Source organism: Struthio camelus, chromosome Z (genome assembly GCF_040807025.1).
Source record: "Struthio camelus isolate bStrCam1 chromosome Z, bStrCam1.hap1, whole genome shotgun sequence".
NCBI lineage: Eukaryota > Metazoa > Chordata > Aves > Struthioniformes > Struthionidae > Struthio > Struthio camelus.
In genome coordinates, this window is record NC_090982.1 from 89,068,302 (window position 1) to 89,094,228 (window position 25,927).

Sequence of the window (25,927 nt, forward strand, 5' to 3'; positions counted from 1 at the left end):
TAGACTGGCTGGCTCACTGCCAGATGAGATGATCCCAAAGCAAACACCTCTCCTCCCCTTTCCAAACCACTCTGAACCCCCCTCCACCTTCCCCGTCCTCTCAGGCCCTAATCCCAGTGAATGCGTAAAGGTGATTACCGCAGTCTTGGAAGGAGCACATGTGCTGAAGTGAAGATGGCGAAGGAGGTGCAACATGTAAATTCTCCAGACTGGACTTGGCCACCTTCAGCAAAATTCCCTATCTCCTCAAACTTGTGGTCAGCAAGGAGCTGGGCCTCCACTCTTGCGTTGTTACTCGGCACGCACAGGAAGGGGAAACCAAATCTAATGGGACTGGAGTGGTGATTTTGGCTTGTTGCTTCTGTCAGCTGCAGCTTCAATATGTTGAAAATTGTAAGAACAAAGCCGAGGTACAAAAGTCTGAGTGTTGGACAGTTATAGTGAGAGTAGATGCCCCTCTCCCTTCTCTTCTGCATTACTTTAGCTTAGGTTTCAGTGGCTGGGGTTTTTTGTGTGTGTGTGTTGGGGGGGTGTGTGGTGGTGGTGTTTTTTTTCCTTCCTAATCTGGACAAAGATTACAACTGAAGTAATTCTTGCCCCAAACTTAGAAAACTTTGTGGAGCAGAGCTTAAAATCAGGTTCTTTTTAAGAGCAAAAAGGTGCTGCTGAAAGGTGTAACTTGATATTTAAAAAAAAAACCACTTGATCAAGATGGAGAGCAGAGGCCAAACAAATGAAGTAGAGGTGACTGACAGTAGAACTCATTGACAGGTTAATGTGTTTGAAAGAGTTTCTTCACTGGGGAAGAACTGAAAACTGTTACAGGAACACTAATCATTAACTCTGGCTGAGAACTGGAAGACCTAATTTCCTTTCTTTTTGGATAATAGGATGATTCATGCAAGAAAACAAATTGTCAGAAAATGGGATCTTTCTGCAACGACTGACATTCCTGTTTTCTGCTCAAAGCTGAAGTCTATTTCAACTGAGATATTACAATATTTAAAAAAGTAATGACTAATGAATAAGTAAAAAGTACAGGGTGAGTTTCTGTCAGACATTGGACTTTGAGTATCCCCAAAATTCAAGGGTCTTATTTAAGCCCCTAGCGTTGTAGGTCAGGGTTCTAAGCTATCGCCTGGTTTGCTCCCTCGTGCATCTCGCGCTTTATCACCAGGAAAAGTGAGATACAAATGGGGAAGAGAACTTGCCAGCATCAGCTAGCTGGTCAAGCGGTGGAGTAGGCTCATAACGCTCTTTTGCAAGATCTGTTGGGTACTCGCGGCGCTCTCCTCTCTGAGGAAGAGTCGGGTGCTGATTAGCAATCACGTGTAATTCGGGGGTTCTGAAACTTGCAGCATCCTTGTGCAGCGGCTCCCAGTTCTGTGACCTTCCTGCTCACCGCAAGGCCTATCTGTGCCAGTCCACCTTTGTCTCTCTGCGTGCTTGCGTTTCATTGGAATTGGAAAGCCTTTTGGTGGAGGAAACTGTGGGCTGTACCGCAGAGCCTGTGCAGGTGGTGCGGTCAGATTCAGTGAGCGGTGATCGCAGACTCCTACGCTGGAGTTGTAAGGGATGCCCTGGAGGTCGTTCGGTCCAACTTGTGCTCTGAACCGGGCAGTGTTAGAGAAGGTCGCTCACAGCCGCTCACGGTCGCACGGTCGAGTTTTGCGCATCTCTGATGATGCACAATGCTCTTCACAGCCTCTCTAGGCCCCTGTTCCAATGCTTAACCACCCAGTGATGTGAGATTTTTTTTTGTCCTTTTATTTAGTTGGAATTTCCCTTGCTGTAACTTGTGACTGCTACCTCTCAGCCTTTGCACACCTCTGAGAAGGGCCTGACTGTGCTGTCTCTACAAATGCCTGTTCGGCAGACAGGAATTAGATCTCCTCTTCACTCCTCCTTTTATAATAAACCTTCTAGATAAGCTATTCCTATATTGGGGGGGCATACTTCCAACTGCCTTTCTGCTGCTGCCTCTCTTGCATCTGCTAAAGCATTAATGGAACGCTTCCCTGAGCTGTTAATGTGCCATCTGCAAAGAAAAATCTTTCAATAAACAAATTTATGCTGATTCAGTGCACTGTTTCGGTGCAGTGAAGAGTTCAACAAGTGTTGATGATAGCACAGAGGGAGGTGTGGGAATATAAAATACAGGCAGAGAGTAGAACATGCAGCCACCACTTAGTTTAGGTTGTGCTTTCCTGCTTTGTAACCCCAGCCTTGAAAGAGCGGTTGCTCAAGCATTGTCAGGAAACTGATTTGTATTTTTTGGTGTGTGAAATTTTTAAAATTACTTCTTGTATTTGCAGTCGATTACAGCATCAAATGATTCTGTATCTCAACTATTCTGCTACTCGCATAAATGTATTGGATTTTTAGTTCAATTCTTTATATATGAGCGTCAAAGTATTGGACAGATAAGTAGAACATCAGAAGAGGAGGAATGTTCCTCCAGAAGAACAACATTCCTCTTTAAGGAAAGAAGTCGCAGTGTCGTCTTTTTATTATTATTATAGCTAGCAATGTCCTCAGAATTTAAAGAAAGAAGATATTAGAATTGTCATAGCGTTTGCTCAGAAATGGCGTTTAGAATATTCTCTATGCATAGGACTTTTAAAATAAGCTGTTGACCGTTGCAGAGACTCTAAGGAAAATATTTGAAATGCGTTGATCTGAGCTTTGGGACTTCTTTTGCGAAATGTTTGCATCTCCAGCATTGGTTATTACTCAGCAAGGAGCTTCTGAGGAAATGCTCTCATGCAGTGATTTAAAGGACAACGTTTAATTCTTTCCTTAAGGAAAGGCACGCTTCTCGCCAGGCAGGTATGCCTTGACGCGTCTGCTTACCGTTTTTAATTCTGCTGCGTCCAGAAAGTGGATGGCCTACGCCCCTACCCGCAGTGCAAGAGCCCCGCGTGCGTGGAGCGTAACGCGTGCGGCCGCTTCTCTGCCCCTCGGCTTGCCGACCCGCGGACACCGCCGTGCGCGGCTCTGGGGCAGGGCCCTGTTAGCGGAGCTACCTGTCGTTAATTATTGGTCCTAATGAGTAATGGAAATGAGCAAGCGTTGAGTCAGTCGGAGGCTTCGTACCGCTACCTGCTTACCCCTGCTGCACCTCTCCTCTCTCCTTTGTGTTTGCTTAGTCATGGCTTAAAAACCTTGCCCTGTCCTGCTTGGCAGTAAGGAGCAAACTTGCTGCCAAATACTAAGCCTACCCTCGTCCAAGGGAAGGCTCCGTTCGCTGGACGGGACGGGTATGCAGCAGCTCTGCTCGGTTTGCTTCCAGTAACGTCTTGGTCTACTTCAGCAAACGTTGCCTGTGTTTCGACCTGTAGATAAGGCTCAAGTTACGGTCAAAGCCTTCCCGCTCCTGGAAGTATTTCAAAATACCATTAATTAAACTGATGTATATAGGGAATTTGGGGGGCACTGGATGTTTCAGGGTGCATCATAACCCAGCTTTGTAGAAATTTAAGTGAGTTCAAGAGGGGACTTTTCTTTCCTCCCTGAGGGAAGAGCATCGCGAAGAGATACTCCTTGTGCTACTCTTCCACTGTGGAAAGGCAGTAGGAAACTACAAAAAAAACCCCTCTCTCTGAGCCAAAGAATAGGGCCAGAAGAGCAGCCGTGTTTTGGAGTGTACGTACGCGTGCATGTGAGCAGGTGGTGTGTACGTGAGCGAGTTTGCTCTTTCGTTTTGAGAAAGAGTGGAATACAGCGTACTGTGTGGTCAATGCTTGTCCTGTATGTAGGTTGGAAAGTCATCTTTGACCTCGCCTGGGGAGGAATGGCAGTGTACCCAGGCAACCCTGATGTGTGCCTCTGGCTTTCACAGGTGATCTTAAGATATGTAAGGGATTTCTTTATTTTTAACTCTGCTTATTATTGCCCAAAAATCTAAAGGCTTTTTACTTTCTCTTTTTTTTTTTTTTTAAATGAGCAGTTGAAAGAAGGTGTCTTCCTTAAGCAGTCCCAGAGTGTGTTAAAACACTATTTAAATATCCAACAGGAGTATAATGTTTCATAAGCCTTTCAGTGATCATCTGACTCGGAGACTACCAAACCTCTGCTAAAATAAAGTGCTTATTTCTCAACTGCTATTCTGTTGTTGCATTTGAGTTGCAAACAAAGTACACGTCTCCTAAGTGTGCTCAAATGCCAAGAATAATTAGAACTTTGCAGTTCAGTTTGTTTAAACAGTATGGAAAGCAAGATACTCATATGAAAACATTGAGGTGTGCGTAGTCCCTTGAACTGTTGCAGGCACAGTGTTTGTTTATACGTGCATAATCACAGTTGATTGTTGTTGTATAAATATATGATCGCAAGTAGCGGTCACTGCCTCCTGTATACATGCTAGGAAATCAAACATGCTTGTGGCCGCAGCCAGCAGGCGCCGCCGGGTCCGCGCGCGTCAGGAGCCTCCGCCGTCGCCCAGGAGCCGGACCGGCCGGGTGCAGCGGGCGTTGGGCACGGGCCCTCCTGCGTGGGGCTGGGAGGTTGCATGAAGAATCGTCACCAGTAGATGTAGTAGATGAGTATGTCCCTGCTCCTAACCTGAAGATATGAAGTAAAACAACAATACTGAAATCACGTTTGTTACAGTTAATCTTACAGCTGTGGTGGGCTGCAGGGGTAGAGAGCGTGTGATTGAGCTGGTGGGTGGTCGAGCAGCACCTCGGTGTGTGCGGAGTGACTCAAGCCCCCTTCCCGTCCCCTCCCTCGCCTGGCCAGCGAGTCCTGCTGAGCAGGCGTTTGTGGCGCTGGTTCTCGCTCGCCTTGTCTAAAATGGTCCTGGAACGCAACGTGAATCTCTGCTGTCGTGGTATGTCCCAACACAATCATTCCAATATATACTATAGCCAGTTACAGAAGAATCATGTTAAGAGTGTTTTCTTTTTTTCCCCTATTCAAACAAAAAACCAGAAGCCTTAAACACAGTGATATTTGCAAAGGTTTAAGCAGACCTTTCTCTTATTGCATGGTTTTCCGTGAATTGTTTGCAATAAATGAATCTTGCCAAGAGATTATCAGTATGGTTTGTGCGCTTCAGGATTTGTGCCCTTCAGTGTGTTTTTTGACTCTTGGAACTTTTCAGGTTTAACTTCTATAACAAAAAAGTTAAAAACAAGATTTCGACACTGAAATCTATCTTCATAAGCCTTCAAATGCTAATTTGCTTCATTTATCTCAAACGTTATCAGATCTAAGATCAGGGAAATACCTTTGAAACCGCTCCACAGAACTCCCGCAAGTGCTGGTTGTGGTGGTGGTTGTTTTTTTACTTTGAGAAAGCTGCTTCTGAATATATATCATTCTATGGGAAGTGCTACTAATAGGATATGTTTTGGTTCGTTCTTAGGTAATATGATGAACTTCAGGAAGAAAAAAAAACATGTCTGTCTGGCTTCTTTAAGAATGGCTAGGAGAAAAAACAGATATGAAAGTATTTCTTCTGCTTTTGGTACTCACTTGCATGTGATCCATTTCACTATTTTCTCAGTATACTCTGTTTCTTGTATTTGTTGAGGATTTTATAATTAATAGCAGTGGTGAAGAATGTTTTTGAAACTGGGCAAAATGTTTGCAAGGGTATATGAAGCTAATCTAATTTTTAGTTATGCATTAAACTCTTACCACTTTTTGACAGCTGCTGTTCTGCAGATTCGGTCTGGAAGTCAGATGGGTTTTATCTGGTTCAGACGCGGTCGCAAGTAAGAAACATTTTCCAAATTAGATTTTGTCATCAGTTAAACTTTGAAACTACAGTTTTAATATTGTAGTACAACTTTAACTTGGGGAAAATCCCTCATCTCCTCAATGTAGGCTTCAGTCTTTTGTAAGCAAGACAAAATTGAGTTTTGCAAGCTGATAGTTTTAAGTGCAAATGTTCAGTCAGAGTAGTTCTGTGGGTTTTTGAGTGGTTTCTTCATTTGTTTTTAAGAGAGCAATAGGGAATAAACGTTGACTGGAGGATGCCTCTTAGGGGATGTGGTGGACTTCTTCAGACACTTAATTTGCGTAACAGTGTATTGCTTTTTCAGAGCTTGCACCCATGATGGCCTATGTGAAGTTAATGATGTTTATTATAGTATAATTGTAAAGCAATTATCGTGAAAAGCAGTTCTGAACCCATCTCAACTCTGCTAGGTGTCAACGGATGTTGGATACTTGACTCTAAACACAGGCACAAGGCTGGATAGCAGTAATACTGATATGACAATATTGTGAATATTCAAATTCAGTTTAAAAGATGAACAATAAAGCTACTAGAAAAAGCTAAGCTTCGGTGCCATTCTGGGTGACGCTGAAAGCGTTTGCAAACCGTGAGGAGCAGTGAAACGCAGCTACGGCAAACCACTGGGAAACTGCCTGCGTTCCAGAGAGCAGCAGGCGCTATCGCGCTTTGCAGAATACTTTGACTATGTGCAAATATATGTTACTGTTTGTCCACCATGCTGGCGTGTATCACCTTGAAGCCTTTTACGTGTCGTTGCCTACAAATACAGCCTGAGCTTAATGCCTTCTTACTTGCCCGATTCTTAACCACAGTTATTTTAAAGCTGTTTTCCTACCTGCCCGCCTCCTAACCACAGTTGTTTTAAAGCTATTTTCCTTGGGCTTCTGTTCCTGTCTCTTTCCTGTTCATCTCTAACTTTCCCACTCTGGTGGTGTTACTTAGATTTGAGCACAGTGCTTTTCTCTTTGTGCTGCAGTCTAACTCGCTATTTATCAGCGTTCAAGCAATAGTTTGTGGAATAAGACTGAGAGGAATGGAGGATGCAAAACAGATGCTTAACACATCTATTAACCCCATTTGATCGTCTGATCTTTAATACTGTGACAGCACCGTGGGGAATCAAAAACTTCTTTAGTAGCCCTACTGTACATAGTCTTGCTGATTTCTTTCTCAGTAGCATCTTACCATAGAGTTTTCAAAAAGTGTTCCTACCTACTTACGTTGTGTGTTGTTTTTGCTTAGTTGATTGATCACTGGGTGATCACAGCGTGGAGTTAAGAAGGGAAAATCGTGCCCGACCAGCCTGACAACCTTCTGTGATGAGGCAACTGGCTTGGTGGAGGAGGGGAGAGCAGGGGATGTTGTTTACTTTGGCTTTAGTAAGGCTTCCAATGCCGTCTCCTACAACACTCTCATAGACAAACTGATGAATTATGGGCTAGATAAAAGGACAGTAAGGTTGTCTGAAAACCGGTTGAACTGCTGGGCTCGGAGGGTCGTGGTCTGCAGCACGAAGTCCAGCTAGAGGCCAGTCACTAGTGATGTCCCCCAGTGGTTGATACTGGGGCCAGTACTGTTTGTCCAGGGCATTAATGAAGTTGTCAATGGGACCAAACGTACCCTCAGAAAGTTTGCTAATGATATGAAACTGGGAGGAGAGACTGATACACCAGATGGTTGTGCTGCCATTAAGAGGGACCTTGAGAAAGGGGCAGAGAGTAACTTCATGAAATTCAACAGAGAGAAGTGCAGAGTCCTGCACCTAAAGAGGAATAACCCCACGCACCAGTACAGGCTGGGGGCTGACCTGCTGGAGAGCCGCTTTGCAGAAAAGGGCCTGGAGGCCTGTACGTTCCCTCACGGCAAAGAAGGCATCCTGGGCCACGTTAGGAAGAGCGTTGCTAGCAGGTTGACGAAGGTGATCTTTCCCCTCCGCTCAGCCCTGGTGAGGCCTCACCTGGAGTGCTGTATGCAGATCTGGGTTTCCTAGTACGAGAAACATGAGCATGCTGGAGCCAAGCATGCTCCAGGGAAGGGCCCAAAGATGATTAAGGGACTGGAGCATCTGATGCAGGACAGGCTGAGAGAGGTGGGATTGTTTAGCCTGGAGAGGACAAGGCTCGTGGGACATCCATCAGTAAATACATGATGGAAGGGAATAAAGCAGAGGGAGCTAAACTCTTCTCAGTGGTGTCCAGTGACAGGACAAATTGAAATACAGGAAATTCCACTTAGACATAAGAAAACACTTTTTTACTATGAGGGTGGTTGAACAGGGGAAGGTTGGGAAGCCTCCATCACTGGAGATGCTCTGAACCCAGCTGGGCGCGAACCTGAGCCACCCGCTGTAGTTGACGTAGCTTTGAGCAGGGCAGTTGGACTAGACAATCTCCAGAGGTCATTTCCACCCTCATTCATTCTGTGATTCTGTTTGAGGTCAGATATACTGCTTACTGGTGATGTTCTGATTCATCACTGGATTTTTATGGGAACGTGTAATCTAAAATACTGATACGGAGCAACACAGTTACACTTTGATTTGTGTAGTGTTTTGCCAAAGGACAAATTAAGAGGATTGCATTAAGTGTACTTAATTCAAACAATTTTAAAGGGAAAAATTTCAAAGGGCTATTGGATTTCAGTTTACCAAATAAAGCAACTTCAAGATATTTAGCGTTAAACAAATCTTGAAACATATATATATATATATAAAAGTATATATTTTATATATATAAATATATATTTATACACAAACATATATATACATGTTTATATATACACACACACATACTGGCACAGCCAGATCTAGAGGAAGACATCTGTGCATAGCCTGCATGAGACTGCTGGTTAGTATAATGAATTACGTTGCGCAGAAAATACATTGCTTACGTGAGTTCTTTCGGTGAGTGATATAAATAGATCTGAATGTTCATGTGAATGAAGGAAAATCAAGTCTTGTACTGCAGGGCAGCAAGTCCATTAGTTTAAAATTCTTCTGCGTTCTTTTAGTTATTTCTGAAGAGCACAGGTGACCTGATTTAACATGCTTGCTGAAGTTCCTCAAGTGTATCTAGCTATATGTATGGAGTTGAACTGACTTTTTTGTAAAAACAGATTGCAGTTCACCTGCAGTATTTATTTAAACAAAAATGCAGTAAAAATATCTTGTAAGCAGATTTTTGTGAGCTCAGCGCTTTGTGATCTGAAGTTGTTTCTTTATGGTTGTTGCTGTCATCATGTTGGACTGGGAGTTTTGAGTTCCACTTCCGAACTTCGTCGCTGGTTTGTGTACCTTTGCTCTTGTTATACTAATCTTGACCTTTGTATCTGAAACCTGCTTAAATTTTTTCTGCTGTTTGCCTACGTATAAAACAGGCATCATGATACTGTCTCTCTAAGATGAACTCATGTCCTTGTGAAATTTTGCCTAGCGTTTCCTCTTCCCCCCCCCCCATGTGTCAGTCTAATCAAAGAAAGCATGGAAATCTTGCCTCTTCCTTCTACGTCCTAAGAGGAGGACTAAAAACATTACTGTAAACCATTTAATGTTTTTGCAAGTCTCTTGCTTTTCTAGAAGCTTGCAGCTGCAGACTCAGCTTGTAGAAGGGGTGGAACATTGGGGTCAAGGAGCTGAACCAACAGCTACCATGTAGGCTTTTTTCTGTTAAACAGCCTTTTTTTTGTATAAGATGATGATTCCTGAAGTTCTCCAAGCTCTCCTATCCTTTTAATGCTGATTGATGTTGTTTGAATCAGTTGGTGCACTAATTCTGGTACTCGTTATATTTAATAAGATATTCAGTAAAATGCAATTTAATAATTGTGTAGCGTTGTGAGATAATCGGTCTTCTAAGTCTAGCCAAAAATGGTCTTTGCTTACGATTTAAAAACTTGCTTATACAATCGTCCTATGGACTAAAGCCACTCTTCCTTTCTGCCAGCCCTCCAGACTCATCTGAAGAAAGCGTGTGTACGCTCCTCAAGCAACTGCCTCTTCCTTCTGCAGCCAGCACAGGGAGCTGACTAGTGTTCCCTTTGTTCTAAAGCTAAAAAGAATAGACCCCCCTAAACTCGGGGTGGTGTTGGGTGAAGATGAAGAAAAGTCAAGTTTCTCAGCAGCGTAATCCTAGTTTTCTCAGAATTTGGACTTTCTCGTGTTTTGCTTTCTCGCTGCACAGGAAATCCTCACATCAGTCTACTGACTTTCTCTGAACAATTGCAGGTGCTAACTCTTTGTAAACTGACCTATTTCCTACAGCCAGGAAGATCTTTGTAGCCAGATTTATATAGCGTTCTTTCCTTCCCCCAAAGCCCTCTAGGTTCAGTTGCTTCAGTTTAACCTATTTTGTCGAAGGCAGAAATCGAATCCATTTTGTTACCACACGCTGCACAAAGTAACATATTTCAGAGTGTTGTAGGTGGGATAGGGCAGTTTGAGTTTGTTTCAGTCTCAGAATTTCCAAGGTAAACAGTGATCTATAAATAAAAAGGAGAAATAACAGCTAAGTTTCCAGGTTGGTCATAACGAAGCTACCTAAAATGAGATTTTAATCTCCATGCTTGAGCCAAATAGATAGCTGGTTGTAACTAGTCACCTTTGCACTAGCTTCATTATCTGTGCTGAGTGCTGCAGGCCAGAGTAGAGATTCGGGTTCATATCTGTAATGCCTGTCCTTGTTTTTACTGTTTGACTGCAAAAGTACCACTCATAAATCTCAAGATGAATAAGAGCACAAGATTTATTGTGTACTGTTGCTGTAGGCTTCAGAAAATAATTTTTAAATGGTATCCCCAGACGTGTCCACACACAAGTTGAGCTGTTCACTTTGAATGGTCATCATTTCTCTCCATGTCTTCGGAAAGAAAACTAACTTCTTGCTCTAGCCGTACATAATATTTGGAGGTAACGAGATGTAGCAGCGTTATATGTTTGACTGACTTTCTTACTTGGCTTATAGCCTTTCTTCCATACTGTGGTTGGTTGGTTTCTTTCTTTAGATGTAAGCAGAGATTTTAATTTGAAAACGGAGCGTTTGTAGGGCCGCGTTGTTCAGTCGCCCGTCCGGCAGAAGGGTGCGGAGGGAGGAACGCGTTCCCCCCCGGCAGCCTGGGCAACCTTCTGGCACTCGGATAGGAAGGACTGGGCAATGACACGGCAGGAGTAAGCACTCAGGATTGCCTCACCTGAGCACTTTTGAGGCGTGAACAGCTGGTTTCAGGTTGTTGCTCTTGTTTTTTCGAGTCATAGTATATTTGCGCACCACGATAGTGTCTCAGTTTTTCTTGGCCGCTTCTGTGGCGTTAACAGCGGGCTTTACTTACAGATGGTGTGATAAAAGTAGGATTTGTCCACCAGAATAGAATTGTGCAGCAGGCATCTCGATAAGGTACATGCATCACTTTGGTTCCCTTGAGGTAGTTTGATGTTAGGCTGTTTGATGTATGTTAGATCAAGGATAATCTGACTCTAATAATCTGTGTAAAATGCTAATGTGGAATAGCTTATTAGCATGCAGGTTTTTTCGCATGGCTCTTGGTTTAGTCCACCAACAGATCCAAGTGAAAAATCAACTTGATTTCTTTTCTTTTTGTCATCTAATTTTTCTTCTGCATATTCAATTGTTTGGAGATTAGAAGTATGCTAACGTTATTAGTCTTGCTATAGAAAATATTCCTGTGCTTTTTCAAATGGATGACAAATGTTCTGTTTTGTTTTGGTAATGCAGATCCTAGCTGGCAACTTTTCATAATACAGTGAATTAAAGAGCAATTTGTTTGGGTAATTTTCTATTTTTATTATGTTCAGCACACCAGGGGGTGGGGTTTTTTATTCAAGATAAACAAAAAAAATTATCGAGAGTTTAAACGTTGTTATGTATTTGTTCTTTTTCCATTCTGTTTTGCAACCCTACAAGTATAATAAAGAAGACACGAGCTCTGTGAATGGGAGAACTGTGTTTGCAAGGTCTCTGGTGTGCAGGTAACTTTCCAGTGTTACCTGGTTTCTTTCATTCCATTCAGTGGAAATTTACCTCACTGACTCCTATCTTGGTTTGAAATCAAGAAAGTTTGTATTTAAGAAAAAAAAAAAATGCTGTTCATGTGGCGCTTTCTTCAGGTGAAATACTAGATTGCTGTCCTTTCACCTCGTTGCCTTGGTAATGGAAATTTATTGCCTCTGAGAGTCAAACTTCCGCATACTGGTTACTACTGTTTAGAGCACTTCTGGGTCGTCTCACTGCCTCACTTCTTACTCTTTAGAAACACTCTCTCTCTCTTTATATAAAGATCTTGTACTGAAGAAACTGAAGTGCTTGGTAAGTTGGGCTTTCGTTAACTGTTTAAAGACTGTACAATTTTATCTCGGTGATTTTTAGAGTTGTCATCAGCTGTTAATGCGACTGTCTAATTCTAATGTGTCTGAAGTAAATGTCATGAAGGTTGTCTGGGGTTTTCATGCTACTGGGAAAATAGGTACTGTGTCTCAACGGTCCTTGACGCATTTGTCAAGGAAATTTGTCCATCTTGAGATGTTTGACTTACAGTTGATTTTTATATACCTTTCATACGGCAATAGTGGAAGAACAGGTTAAATGCTTGATGTAGCGTGTCAGCTTCTCTGTCCAAACACCGGTTTGTTGATCCAGACTTAGTGCCCTTCACACTTGCCGGCTCATTAAAAGAGCCGAGCTTCTACTCGCACACCCGCATCGAACGCTCCGCTCTTAATGCGTGCTTTAAATGCATCACAGGCATTGCTGTCTTATAAACACAAACAGAAAGCGGACACCTACAGTTTTCCTTCTTGCCTCAGAAAGCGTGTATTGCTGTGAATTCATGTTGATATGTGTTTGGAACATACTAAGGTGCGTTCCAAACTTTATTCAAGCTGGTTTGCATGGTGCAGCCATTTTCCTTTAGCTGATGTGGGCCAAGTTCCCTCCTCGATCATTCAGGTGGCGGGGACAAGTTGAGGAGCGGCATTGCACGCTCGCAGTGGGGAGACCTGCACGGGTTACAGCAGCAGGTTTTGCCCGTGTTTTGTCTCCTGAACTCTTCTTCCTCAAGCCTCCCAGCTCCAGGAATAGTTTAGTAATCCAGCAGCAGGAGGTGTTTGGTGGTTTGTTGTTTGGTTGGTTGATTGGTTTTTTGTGTGTGTGAATGCTTTTAATAGCAGATATTTGAAATGACTTTACTGTTAAGAGCACCTGAGGAGAGTTAACGTCTTGTTCACTTAAAAACAAAAACGTGAATCATTTACATAAATATGGCTTGTAAATCTGTAAACATATCTGCACTCTTATCTGTGTGCTGACGTGACCAGGGGTCCGTGCGTATCTGTTTGTTGCCAGTGAAGCTCTCGCTGTGTGATTGGCCTTGCTGCGCTCCACTCGGCTGGCTTGGTACCACCTTGCTCAGCTGCGTCTTCTGTGAAACGGCCGTGTGAATTACTGATATAAAAATCTCATGATCTGTAGAAAGGTTATTCTTTAGCAAAAAAACTATGTAACCTCTGCCACTTTTTAAGGGGAACAAGAACACATAAACTTCGCGTTAATCATTGGACAAAGCAGAAATAAATACGAATGTGCTTAACAACAGAATTCAACATTAATATCTAACCGAGTGCTTTATGGCGCCCCTGCCCAAGCAGGCAGGGCAGGCTAAGGTTAGGCGGGAGAGGAAAGAAAGGGTGCGTGCTTAAATGGCCCGGAGAAGCGAGGCTTCGGCAGTGTTAGCGTTGTGCTGTCTGAGCGCTAACAACAAGCGGGCAGCAGCGATCCCGACGGGCGTGTAGAAGTTCGGAATTCCAGAAGCAGCGTCACAAAATTTCTTGTGAGTCAAACTACTCAAAACGACCTAGTCTCGTGGTTCTGAGACACGCTCCGCGTTCTAGTTAGAAAACCAAGCGAGATCGGAGATGTAATGTCAGTGTGGGTCTCCTTGTGTGCCCGAGGTGGCTTCAAAGGGCGGTCGAGGCAGCGTGCCCCGTGCCGCTTGGGTGCTCAGCCTGGCCGAGGAGCGGCAGCGGCTGGCGTTCTCAGGAGACCTTCCAGGCGTAGCGCCTCAAAGGCGAGGAAGCGTGGAAATGATAGAAAAATTCCTCTGTGGGGTGGGATTACCCTCTCATTTCTCTCTCTCTCTCTCTCTCTCTGTCTCTCTCTCTCTCTCTCTCTCTTTTCTTTTTTAGATGGAATTAGAGCATGGCCTTTTGAAACGGTGAATTTCAGCAGCACATAAGTTTATATTAATATATTTCTTCTGGAATAATGTTAATGGAGTACTGCTCTTAAGCTGGGCTTTATAGCGGAGAAGGGAATGAAGTTAAGAAATATACATTATTTTGGACAAGGTACAGTTTAGAAAAGCGGTATATTTACATTTTTGGTGAAATTGTTAGGCATATGTTAGAATGCCTCTGTCAGTGGCTTGACCAATGGATTCATTAGTGGATTATAACTGTTATCAAAATATCATTTGTCCATATTTTACAGAAATGGAAAGCAACTCCATTTATAACTAAGAACAAAGTTCAGGTTGTTGGTAGTTTAAGAAGAGAGGGTAACCTGGATGAGTGCGTGTGCTGTAAGTAAATGCTCCCTTCAAGAACAAAATAACCTCATACAGTATTGCGTTTAGGAGACAACTGAAACTTTTCTGTCTTCCCAAAACTAGTGCAATTTTTTCTTTCTCATATTAGTCTCTAAAGAAACATTGCAAAACTCTTAAGACAGAAAAGGTAACTTGTATATCTTAACTGTATAAATATGTATATTTTACAAATTCTGGAGGTATTAATCCTCTGGAAGATGTAAGAGAGCAAATGTATTTGAGTCTTTTAATGATTAAAAAAATCTCTCAAATTATATTTTGATAGAAGTGAAGGATCTGGGGGAGAAAAGTATTTCTCTTTGGTAAATATTTTCAACTGTGAGCAGAAACAGAGGAGTGCTTTTTATATATCCACTTATCAAGAACACTAAGTGATTTAAAGATGGATACAATAGAAAAGGTGCTGCTCTTATTCAACATCAGTATTGCAGCATGTCAATCATCTAGGCACCAGTTCTCTGTGATTACTAAATATATGTATAAAACGAAGAGGAAGGAATCTAGGTCGGAAGCTTCCATCAGTGTCATTGGGGAAAAGGGGACAGGAAAAGAGATCTTGTTGATCTCAGATACCCCCATCTGCGTTTCAGCGCAGATGCTGTCAGAGCCGGTGTGACCGCGCAACCAGCCTGACAGTTGCTTCCTGTTGACGTGGAGAGTGAAGCTATGAAAACATGCAGCACTGAATAGAGTGACCCTGGAAGGCCAAGTGTTAATTTGCTGTGGGTGGATTGGGATGGTCCAGTGGGGTGCTGTGGACCACGGACGGGGTGGTAAGTGACCACCTCCTTCCAGCGCCCCCTGACTCAGGGGGATGCTCGGTAGTGTTGCTGGAGCCAGCAAACGGAAGTGAGTTTGTGCTGGCACAACTGCTCTGTGAGAGTGCGTTAGATGACTGGTTACTTACGAAAGTCTTTCAGTTAAAATATCCACCTGCCAATAAACTTTTTCCCACTCTATTTGTATATGTCAGTGATGTTGTCTAAACAGTTTAAATGTCTTTCTGGTCAGTGGCTCATTCAATTCATGTGGTACCTCAAGCTGTGTATCTTTACAGAACTCTTCTGATTGCAGTAGCTGTATTTGCTCTGTAACTGATGCTTGAGGAGGAGCAAGATTGTGTAGCATTGCTCAAGCAGAGCCTCTTTTCCCGCTTCTGCTTGCTGGTTTGATCAATCTCCAGGCAGTGCACTATGCAAGTGTGAAAGTGTGTGTGGTGAAATGTGGTGAGGAAACCTTGTTCTTGTGGTTCATGTTTCTAATTCTCTAATCCAGGTCCCCATGGAGCTGCACTTGGTCGTCTTTCTGCTCACAGGAAAGAGTGGTTGAGGGTAGGGGACAGCCTTCTTCAATGGCAGTGTCATCGGGTGTCACATGCACATACATAAATGCAAAGGGAATGTTTCCTGGTAAAGCTACCCTGTGTCCAGCAGTCAGCAACTTAAAGTCTCTGCATTAGAAAGTTCTTATCAAGACCGTCCATTTCATTGTCATCAGTGGACACACATCCTTTATGAATCTGCCTTCCCTAGTTTTGTACCCATTTATTTGTTTAGCTTTCAGAACTTCCAGTGATGGTGAGAAAGTTAGCTGAATTCAAAGAGAAAAGATCTTCCTTACTTTGAAACCTGTCATTTCGTAGTATTGACGTTTTCAGTCTTCTGTAATGATATGATACAAACTGTTGTGTGTTTACCTTTTCCAAATAGCTTGTGACTTTATGCACTTCTTTCAAATCTTCTTTCAGCTGTCTGCTTCTTAGACTGAAAAGTGTGGACCTATGTTGTACAGAAATCTTTTGATAAGTCTGATCATTCTTAGCAAGTTAAGATTTGTAGGTAGGATCCATAGATTTTATTGGACCAGTTTTATTACACTACTTGCAATTGTAGTTGGAAAAAATAGGCAAGCTTTTTCAATCTAGGACACCAACTGCATGTCTCTCCGTGCATCCTTCAGCTTCATGGCACACAGTCTCCCATGCATAGGATCCCAACCAGACCCATAACTCCACAGCAGTTATATTGCTTCCCCTTACTCCAAATTAGTATCCTCATCCTCTAGTATCCTCTACTTCTATCTGGGTTTTTCCTGGGATTGCATAAAGTCAGCTTTTTCCAAGATCAGTTAAATGTTCTTGAGTGTCCAGGCTTGGTTCCACATGCATTTCTTTGCATGGGAGTACTGGCTTTTAAGCAGCTACCTCCATCTACCCTTCATCTCTGGCTGTCCGTTTCTTCCTCCCCTTATCTTCAGTTTTGTTGGCATGCTGTTTGTGGGCTGCGTTGGCTCAAGGTATTCACCTAGCTACAAAGCAACGGGGCGCGGGGGGGGGGAGCAGTTTAGGTTGGCACTTTCCACTGAAAGAAATGTACATGTAAACGTGGCCTTAATCTCAACAAGCATAAGTACTACTTAACTAAAGATTAGCTCAGGCTCAAAGCTGAGAAGGGATTCCTTTAATTTGGCATTTGGATCCTGAGTCTCCTGACTCAGTAATTTTCCACGTTAAGTGATCTTGTTCTGACTGCTCTCAGTCATTGTGTCCTGGGCTTACAAGAAGGAAACAAACCAAACTCTGAATTTTCTTTTCTTGAACAGCCTTTTAAAAGAAGGGAGGGTGGGATCCTGTGCCAAGTAGTTGATGTTCTCTGTTTAAAGTCTCTCTTTGTGCCTAGCCGGCAATCCTTTATCTGATTTTTGATGGACAATGAGGTGAGATTACCTCTCTATTGCTGCAAAAATTTAACTGCTTCCTCTACCTAGGGACAGTATACTCGGAGGCAGATGGACAAATTGAGGCACAAGGAGCAAGCATAAGAATATAAAAAATGTTCCTGCCCTTCAGCCATGCTGTTCCCCCCAGGTAGCGCTCTCAGCTGAGGAAGTGGAAGGTCAGGGGAGTACAGGTTTGAGGTGTCTGCCTATGCACAGCCTGGGAAGCTGGGAGCTGCTGCTGGTACCTGCTATCAGTGGTGATATTTGAGCAAGCTTAATTTGGGAACCCTTTACCTGTGTAATTTGAGGATTCTCCCAGTCCCATGAGCTGGAATATTCTTTTAATGAACTTTCTGGTATATGTGTGCACTTGGATGCATCTGTGTTGTTATGCTGTGTTTGAGAACACCTTTAAGGTGAACTGATGCGATAAGTTCTGTGCGTTGCAAGAGACTTATTTTACAGACAAGCTATCTGAGCTACTATTCATCTGATTCAGAATACTGCATATTAAGTGGCATGCTTTTGCAAGAGTTATATAGCTTCTGGTTTAAAACTTGTAAATCAATTTAAAACTTGTAAATTTTAAAAATAGATCCTGAGATCTATTTGCACACCACTGCAAACAGGTCTTTGCTAGTTGGTCCAGACCTGTGGCCTTGCTAGTAGCTGACCCTCAGACCCCACAGTATCTCTGGTAGCTGGCTGGGATACCCTGGTCCCTCCAGTAGCCACCTCTCAGACCCCCCGGTCTCTTGGAGGTGCAGACTTGGCTCCCAAGCCTCTTAGGCTGCTTGCTGGCTAGTCTGGCTTGGTGTGTGTTAGCAGTTGCGTACTGACACGTGTGCCCATGCAATATGCGCTCACTCTGGTTACTGTCACCGCAGATGCTCAGGCTCCTATGACCCATGGCCCCTTCTCCAGCTTGGACCCCTATGCCTACCCCGTGCACCTAATAGGGAGCCCTCTCACCCAGGAAAATAGAAATGCAGTTTATTAAGAAGACAAGACAAGACTGTGGTGATCACGTGCAAGGCATGGTCAGACAAGCTTACATGCCTTTATTCAATTTTTCCTTCTGTTTTCCCATGCTTGTTCCTCACCAAACCACCTTAATCCCTGCCTTTCCCCACCTTTGGTCCTTCCTCTAAACATCTCATAAGAAGTCTTGCATGATGCCCAAATGCTCTTCTGGCATCCCGTAATGAGCGGCATACCCCTGAAGGCAGCCTGTAAGTGATGTGGGGAGGTCCTCTCCCGTTGAGTCCCCTGGTGGTGCTGCCCCAGGACCATGGGCTGGTGGCTCTCCTGGACAGCCCTGCTAGCAACCAGGTCAGGGGTCTGATTGCTCTCATGGGATTATTGGGGTTCATCTGCGCCTCATCAGCCCTCTGTTCCTTTGTGTGTACCAAGGCTAGCTCTTAATCGTGTAACGTAACATACCTAAGTTTTGAGATTCCAAATATGTTTATTTCCTGAATTATCTCTCAATTTTGGCAGACAACCTGGAAAAAAATTTGGTATACAATCTTGGAAAACAAGTGATATTTAAAACATTTAAGTCTTTCATCCTCCCCTAACAAATAAATGCATACATTTAAACAAGCTTGTTTTGAACCCAGAAGTGTATTGAAATGACATGAAACTTCATGGGCAGCTCTGAAATTTTTTTTTAATCCTTCAGCTGGAAGGGTGTTCAAAACTGAATTTTTGCAATAAAAACCTTTTTATTTGAAATTTCTTGCTTTAACTTTCTGAAAAAAAAAATTATTTTTGTATCCAACTCTAATTAGGATGTGACTTTCCCTGGAGAAATCCATGTATGTGGTAGATAACCAAGCTAATCTGTCAGTCATCTCCAAAAACATAGTGCGGTGCTGAAAGGGCCCAACATTAAACCTCAGTGGAATCTTTCTTCTCCAGAAATGAGAGCAACAGAAGCCTTCAAGAAGGCTGTGCAGCTGTCATTTTCAGTTTTCCTATGGAAATACTGAATTTGGGGCTGAAGGACCCGTTTCAAATGGGAAGTAATCTGCTTTAGTTGTAAATTGTTTATTGCAGTTCCTCACGTGAAGGATTTTACTGTTGGAAGGTGGCAGAAGAGCTTATATCTTATTAAAGGGAACGCCTGTTATAGCTGTCCTTGCATTCTCAACACAGAAGGACAACGTGGTGCGCGTGCAAAGGTTCTGGCACGTATGCCACCATTCAAAGCCTTGTGCCTTGAATACGTTGGGTGTTATCAAATGAGTATCTTACTGACTGAAGGAAAATTTTTGAATGCAATTGTAACGCTCTTGCCTTGGCGTTAAGGTGTTTTAATTTATTTTATTGCTTTAATATTACATATTTTTTAACCAGTAGTTGCAAAAGCACTATTACTTTGTACTTCATTGCTTGCAGACGAGGAGTACCAGGTCTGAAACCTGGTCTGTTCCTACTTGGTGAGACGAAGGAATATTTAGCAGGGGCTGAGAATATGGAGACAGGGAGGGAACAGGGTCACGTCTTCTGGAGGAGATAGCTGTTTGACTAGAATATTCAAATATTTGAATAGAATATCTAGTGTACAGCCTCATCTGTAATATCACCAAATCATTTTCTGGGTTAGTGTTGATGTGTACTTTAGAGTATGAAGTGAGCCTTGAGGAACGTTTGAAGTTCTATTCAGATAGTCTGGAACATCGTCTTTTAGGTCTTGTAGAACCTGAATTTTAGAGATTGGCCAGTGTTTGGACTTCCTCCTGTGATTTTTTTTTTTTCTCGTTGTTTTTGATTCAGTTAATACATAGAGGTGATTTTAATGCAGAGATAAGATGCCACTCCAACAAAAAGCACAAATACCTGTTGATGTTGGACTTTGTGAGAGGGCGTTGGAGTAGCATTCAGAATATAACTACCATTACAAATCCCTTGTTCTGTCCCTCTCTATTATGACTTCCTGTCCTTGAGTTCTCCTTCACTAAGGTCAGAATTCTCTGCATTTCTGACATTTTTTCCATTCTGCTTTCTCTTCATAAAAGAATTTTCTTGACCCTCATCTGCAAGTTCATTGACTCTTGTCTAGAAAGATTGTGTGTGTGCTATAATGCCTCAAAGAAAAGTAATGATATTACCAGGTTGAAAAAAGTAAAACAAACAAAAAACCCCCATTCATTTCACCATCTGTCAATGTAACTCCTGTTTTCTTCTCCCTATATATTGGTTTTGTCTACCTGTCTGGTAAACTTTAGGCTCTTTTGGTAAGGAATCCTGTTTTCTCAATTTGAAAACTACTTTGCACAGTATAAGTGCTGCTGGGGAGAATATGAACAAACAAATTTTTGGAAAAGATTTAAATCCCCAAGATTGGTTGGTTGGTTTTTTTTTAACGCAGCACCCTTGTTACGAACAGGATGTTAGGATGACGCTCTCCTTGTAGACAGGTAGAATAAGAGCAGCCTCCCTTGTATTTCTTTCTCTGAAGTATTCTGTTTCTGACCCCTCCCAGAGGAATGGTATTAGACTGGACAGACATTGGTTTGCTTCTGGGGTGTTTCTGACCTTCCTAATAATCTCAGAAAACCTTAGATAGCGCTAACATATCAGTATCTCTCCTTTAGCTATCTACAGCAAATAGAGTGGGTGAAGCATGGTCATGCCAGGGTAAATCTGTGGGAAAACGTTACTGTTATCTGAACAAGCTTCAGGGAACGGAGTCAAATGATGGTGATTGAATCTTGCATCTTGCAGTTTTGAAAGGTGTTTTAGAGGACGAAAAGGTACAACTGACTTGGGTGTCTGCAAAACCTGTTTCTATAGGACAGTCTTCAAATTTAATTTTGGTGGCCTCTTTGTTTAACAAAAATAAACTGGACAAACAGAATAAAAAGAAAATACTATTGATATCACTGTTCCCAAGGAGCTAAACATAACACAGGGATAAACTGCTGAACAGGTCGATGTCCTAGCAGTATGCATCTTTGAACGTTGTTTTTGAGCTCTGTATATACCAAGATGGTGAGACAGGTTTAAACAACTGAATTCTGGATTTCAAAATCCAGGACTTTTTTTAATCTTGTACCTTTTAAACCCTCAATGTATCTCTAATGTAGACAAAATTATTATGAATGTTTTATCTTGTGTTTGAAGAGAGCTTTATAGTCTACGCAGAATAAATTTCTGTGGAGTATATATTAAATGAACTAGATTTCTGAGGATCATTTAGGATTTCAAATGGCCCTGTTCAGCAAATCGTTGTTTACTTTTATTACTGTTATTCTGTTATAGTATTATTACTGTTATGCTATTATTATTATCCTGTTTTTTGTTTAAGTTTTGCCACCTTTGGCTGTAGTTGGATGCTTTTCATGTTTGCGTTTTGGCTATTCTTTAACAGATTAAATGTACACCTCCTGGAGTACTTTTCCTTTCAAAATCTAACCTAGGAAAGACTGCTACTATCTAAAGGCTGAGAGTTCATTCACAGTTTAACCACTTGCACAGTGGTGATCTTGAAGATCAATTACTGAACCAACATTAAACCTGTCGTCTTTTTTTTATTAACAGGAGGAGTCTCGTATCCTCAGGGTAAAGGTGGTTTCTGGCATTGATCTAGCAAAAAAAGACATCTTCGGAGCCAGGTAGGTGTGTTGCGTTGAGTATTCTACGCTTTTAAACACAATACTCTTAGAGCAAGGACACTATAATTGTTCATGAACATAATGAGAGATCCTATTACATGATTACAGCCAATGCAAATTATGGGATGTTTGTTGGCAAGAAAGCAATTAATCACACTAAGGACTGTTCATGCCCTCTGGAATATTCCCTCTTCCACCACAGGAAACAGTTGCTTATTTCATCTTCTGCCCTAGTTCTGTCAATATGTAAGGAAGCACTCAAACTTTGGCAGGTTTTGGTAATATTTAAAATTACTCCCAGCTGTCTCCCCATATGACTCACATGATGTAAGAAAGACCAAAAGCCAGCAGCACCCTCTCTTAATTTGAGAAAGCTCCACTCTCTGCTGGTTTTCAGCACCAATCTCTTCAGTGCCAGGTGTCTAAGTCTGATGTGATAGCCAGATTCTGAATTTTCCTGGACTCTTAGACATATCTGGATATCACTGCTGCAGTTCCTAAGAATGGTACCTTTCAGATGGAAAGGCAGTAAAGCATTTTATCTTTATTTAGCCTATGTTATTGGAAGTATTAGTGCAGGAAAGAGTTTGGCATGAACTGTGCCGACTTGCTGCTTTTTTGCTTTGGCTATGGCAAGTCCAGGTTTTGCTTTTGGTTGAGCCTTGAAATTACTTTTGTTTTAAACTGGGAGCTGAGAGGAAAAAGAGAGCCTTCCGGAGTGCACGGGGCAGTCTGCCCATGGTTGTCTCCCTGTTTGTCTGCGCGTTGAAAGATGGAGCGAACAGACCATGCTTTGCACTGGTCTTCAAGCCAGAATAACGATTGCCAAATGACAAAACTGGTTTTAAGTGGTCAAGTGGAAACAGACAGACACAGTCACTTTGTTTGTTCTCTGAAGTCTTTTGTTTTGAAAGAATTAGTCACAGGTGTAAAATGCACATATTAAAAAGGGGGGTGGAATAGCTTTCCTCAAGCCTAGGCTTGTTGTGTAAATAGTGATTTAAAGAATCAGATCTTTCTAAGGTAGTAAGTGAGGGAGAAACTGGTCCTGAAGTCGAAACTGATGCAGAAAACCTTCTTTTTTTCTGAAGGCTAATTCCAAGTTTGACTTTCTCTGCTGATCTCAGTCCTTAGTATGAGGAGATTCTTTACTAAAAGTGCCCCGAACTTTGTAGAAGTATCAAGTTGAAGTTAGTGGTAACCAGTTTAGCTCTTATTGAAATGACTCTAGTTTCATAATTTATAAATGAGCCTCCCTATGGATTTCCCTGTATATCTTTAATGATGCTTGCAAATTGTTTGTTAGCTTGCCTATCTAGTTTGAAACTACATGAAAGCAGCGATTAAAGGCTTAATCAACTTTAATTTTTTTTTGTGATATTTGCAACAAACGTTCCTTCGGTAGCTGTATGCAGAATATGGTAAGACTAAGCTTTTTTTTTTATTTTCCTCCTCCAAATTTGCTCTTTTGAAGAATAGCTTTTGGTGCTAACATAAGCAGCAAAAGAAGTGGCTCATGTGTAGATGTAATCAGACACATAGTGCTTGCTGAGTAGATTCATGGTAGTACTGTTAATAGTGTGGCTAGGTTGCACTATAGGAGTACTACTGCTTGCTCTCGCTGCATCAGCATATACCTCATGGGACTCTCGCCCTTTGCCTGCTCTTGCAGTTGGAGTTGAGATGCTGCAGTACCAAAACATGAGAGAGGAGGAACAAATTCTGGAGAAGAGATGGGACTAAGGCACAGAGAAAATGAGATTTCTATTAAAAATACTAACCATAGAATTGCCATTTTTATGTGCTAACTTTGCTTTTTCTATATCTTGTTTAATTTGACCTTTTTGTATTATTACAAATCTTTTGGTTACTTGATATATTTAATTGGGTGGATTTTGTTTCTGCACTTTTCTGAGCTTTAAATTTTATCACGTCTTTTGAAGGAAAAAAAAAAGCAAAACTTGTGTTTGGAATATCAGATCTACTTATTAGAAGGGATTTTATAGAAATACTGAAGTGCTATGGCAAACTCATAGAAGTAAGCTAAGAAAAATGGGAATCTCTTTGGAATTCATTCGATTCTTTAAAGGATGCCTTGGAAACTTTACAGTTGAATCCCCGGCATTGTAGTATCTCCTTCAGCCATACTTCTCATAGATCTTTTTGTAAATATTTAAGATGTCTCATTCAAAAGAACTCCTGAAATTTGTTCAGAAATTGATAAATGAAAGAAAATTATCTTTCAAAATTCAGATATACTTAAACTAAATGAAATTTGAACTGAGTTCCATTGATGTGGCCCTTAAATATTTAAGTATATTGGCCTCAAGTCAGTAGGGTTTCCATAAAACCAGAGAGTTAAAAACATAAGTTGGGAATATGTTTTTAACTGTGTTTTAAACAGTTCTTTAGTAGAAGTGAGGCTAACAGCATCTTACATCACAAACTTAGTGAAGTGCTTGTATCGTTGTGCTGACAAGCTTTCAGAAAGTTTGGGCGGGGGCTAAAGTTGGAGTTGACTTTTTTTGCTTATTTTAAGGGCCTTGCATATCTTGCTGAGATTTCATCATTTCATGCTGCTTGAATCTTAAGTATGATTTAAGTCATCACAAATAGAATCATTCTAACATAGTTGTCAAGTGTGTGTTTTGTAATAATTATTCTTTTAACAGTTTTGTTGAGAATCAGTATGGAATGGATGATTAAATTCTTATTTGGGGGGCAAGGGAGTACGTAATGTCTGAACTAAGCACGAGGATGAGGAAAATGTAAACTTCTAAAGGCCATAAAAATAGTTTTTCTGTGTAGCATATGTTCAGGATCCCTAAACATAACAGTAAGTAATCCTATCTATGCGTGTTTTCTTCTGTTGGTGTGAATGTAGACCCCAACCCTCCATTTCTTCTTACTCTCCCATAAATAACTTTCATCAGATAAAGAAAATCAACTTGGAAGAGATTTGTGATGGTGTCACTTTTAGCACACAGCCACAGACTAACATCTTACCTGGAAGGAAATGAAAGTTATGTTACACAATTTTATTCCGTAAATGCGGTGTGTGCTAGGCAGTAGCTACCCGTATCAAAGAAAAATGTGCCATATCTGAGACCATTGCTAGCAGGCTCAGCAAAAGGCTGAAGAACCGAGTGGGCCATGTTGAGGATCTTTTTGGTCGGCTGCGAAGGAACCGCAGGGATGAGCAGTGCACGCGGGCGGAAGGAGGAGCAGTTCAGGTCTCTGCCCTCGCTCCCGAGGGACCGACCTCTCCACACCTTTAACGGAAGGTGCGCGTGACAGTGGCCAGTCTCCCGTTAAATCTTTCTGCTTCCTTCACTCCTTTTATTTTTTTACTGGCAGTAGTTGGGGACTGCTGGCCCCCGAGGCCACTTTCCTGTGGAAACGCCAGCGTCCTGCAGGAGTGTCTCTGCCGGCCCAGGCAGCAGGAGCAGAGTTGGGTTTCTGTCTGGCACCAGCCTTGCCTGTTCCTCTACAAGAAATACTTGTCTCTTCTCATCTGCTGTCAGGTGGAGCACCCGCCCACGGCTGTTGGATAATGTTTTTTGAGGTGATTATCCCTCCTGCCTGAGAGATGTTGAGGGAGGCGGGAGACACGTCATTGCGCCTGTGGGTATGGCGAACAAAGAGGCAAAGGCTGAGGCATGGTGGTGGTAGAGCAGAGCGCCGCTCCGCCGGGGCAGGCGCGTGCGAATGAGTGGGCTATGCATTTGAAAGTGTGAAAATGAGTAGGCCTTGCTTTGAAAAAAGGAGGCATTTAAGAGTAGAGGAAAATGCCTTGTGATTCATCCAGATGCAAACTGGGACAGGGTTGACTTAGGGGTGTTGCCCTGTGTATCCGTTTCTTTCATAACGAATGAACAGAAACGGCCAGCACCGAAGGACAGAGCAGCATGGTCTCTCAAGGAGTGCAACGTGTGTCCACCCCACCGTGTGTCCACCCCACCGTCTGTGATGCCCCTCGCTCGTGGTATGACACATCCTAACCAGGCTCCCTCTGTCTATAGGCACTGCTGGGCTGTGGACAAATACGTGTTGTTTTTTTTTTTTTCCTCTCTCTTCTCACAAATTAAACCAAGTGCTGAGGACAAATTCCTGCTCTTGTAATGCTGTTTTTGGGAGAGAGGTGGTCAAATGACTGTGCTAAATGTTTTAGATAGTTATAAACTTTGGAATGAGCAAATCATAAAATGTTTAATGAAATCTTTTGAAA

The 25,927-nt window shown here is 42.2% G+C and overlaps 1 protein-coding gene across 13 annotated transcripts in view; it reads left to right on the forward strand.

The window, feature by feature from the left end:
• The window catches only part of LOC138060863 (E3 ubiquitin-protein ligase NEDD4-like), a 214,196-nt gene that overhangs the window by 22,210 nt on the left and 166,059 nt on the right, over positions 1–25,927 (forward strand). For 6 of the 13 annotated variants that reach the window (XM_068926753.1, XM_068926754.1, XM_068926755.1 and 3 more), the window contains exon 2: positions 21,626–21,699. In XM_068926753.1, coding sequence (XP_068782854.1) covers positions 21,626–21,699 — 74 coding nt within the window. Of the gene's footprint in view, positions 1–11,948; positions 12,064–13,286; positions 13,583–21,625; positions 21,700–23,104; positions 23,121–25,927 lie in introns of those variants that run through there. The other 7 variants (XM_068926757.1, XM_068926760.1, XM_068926765.1 and 4 more) reach the window with 7 other exon arrangements.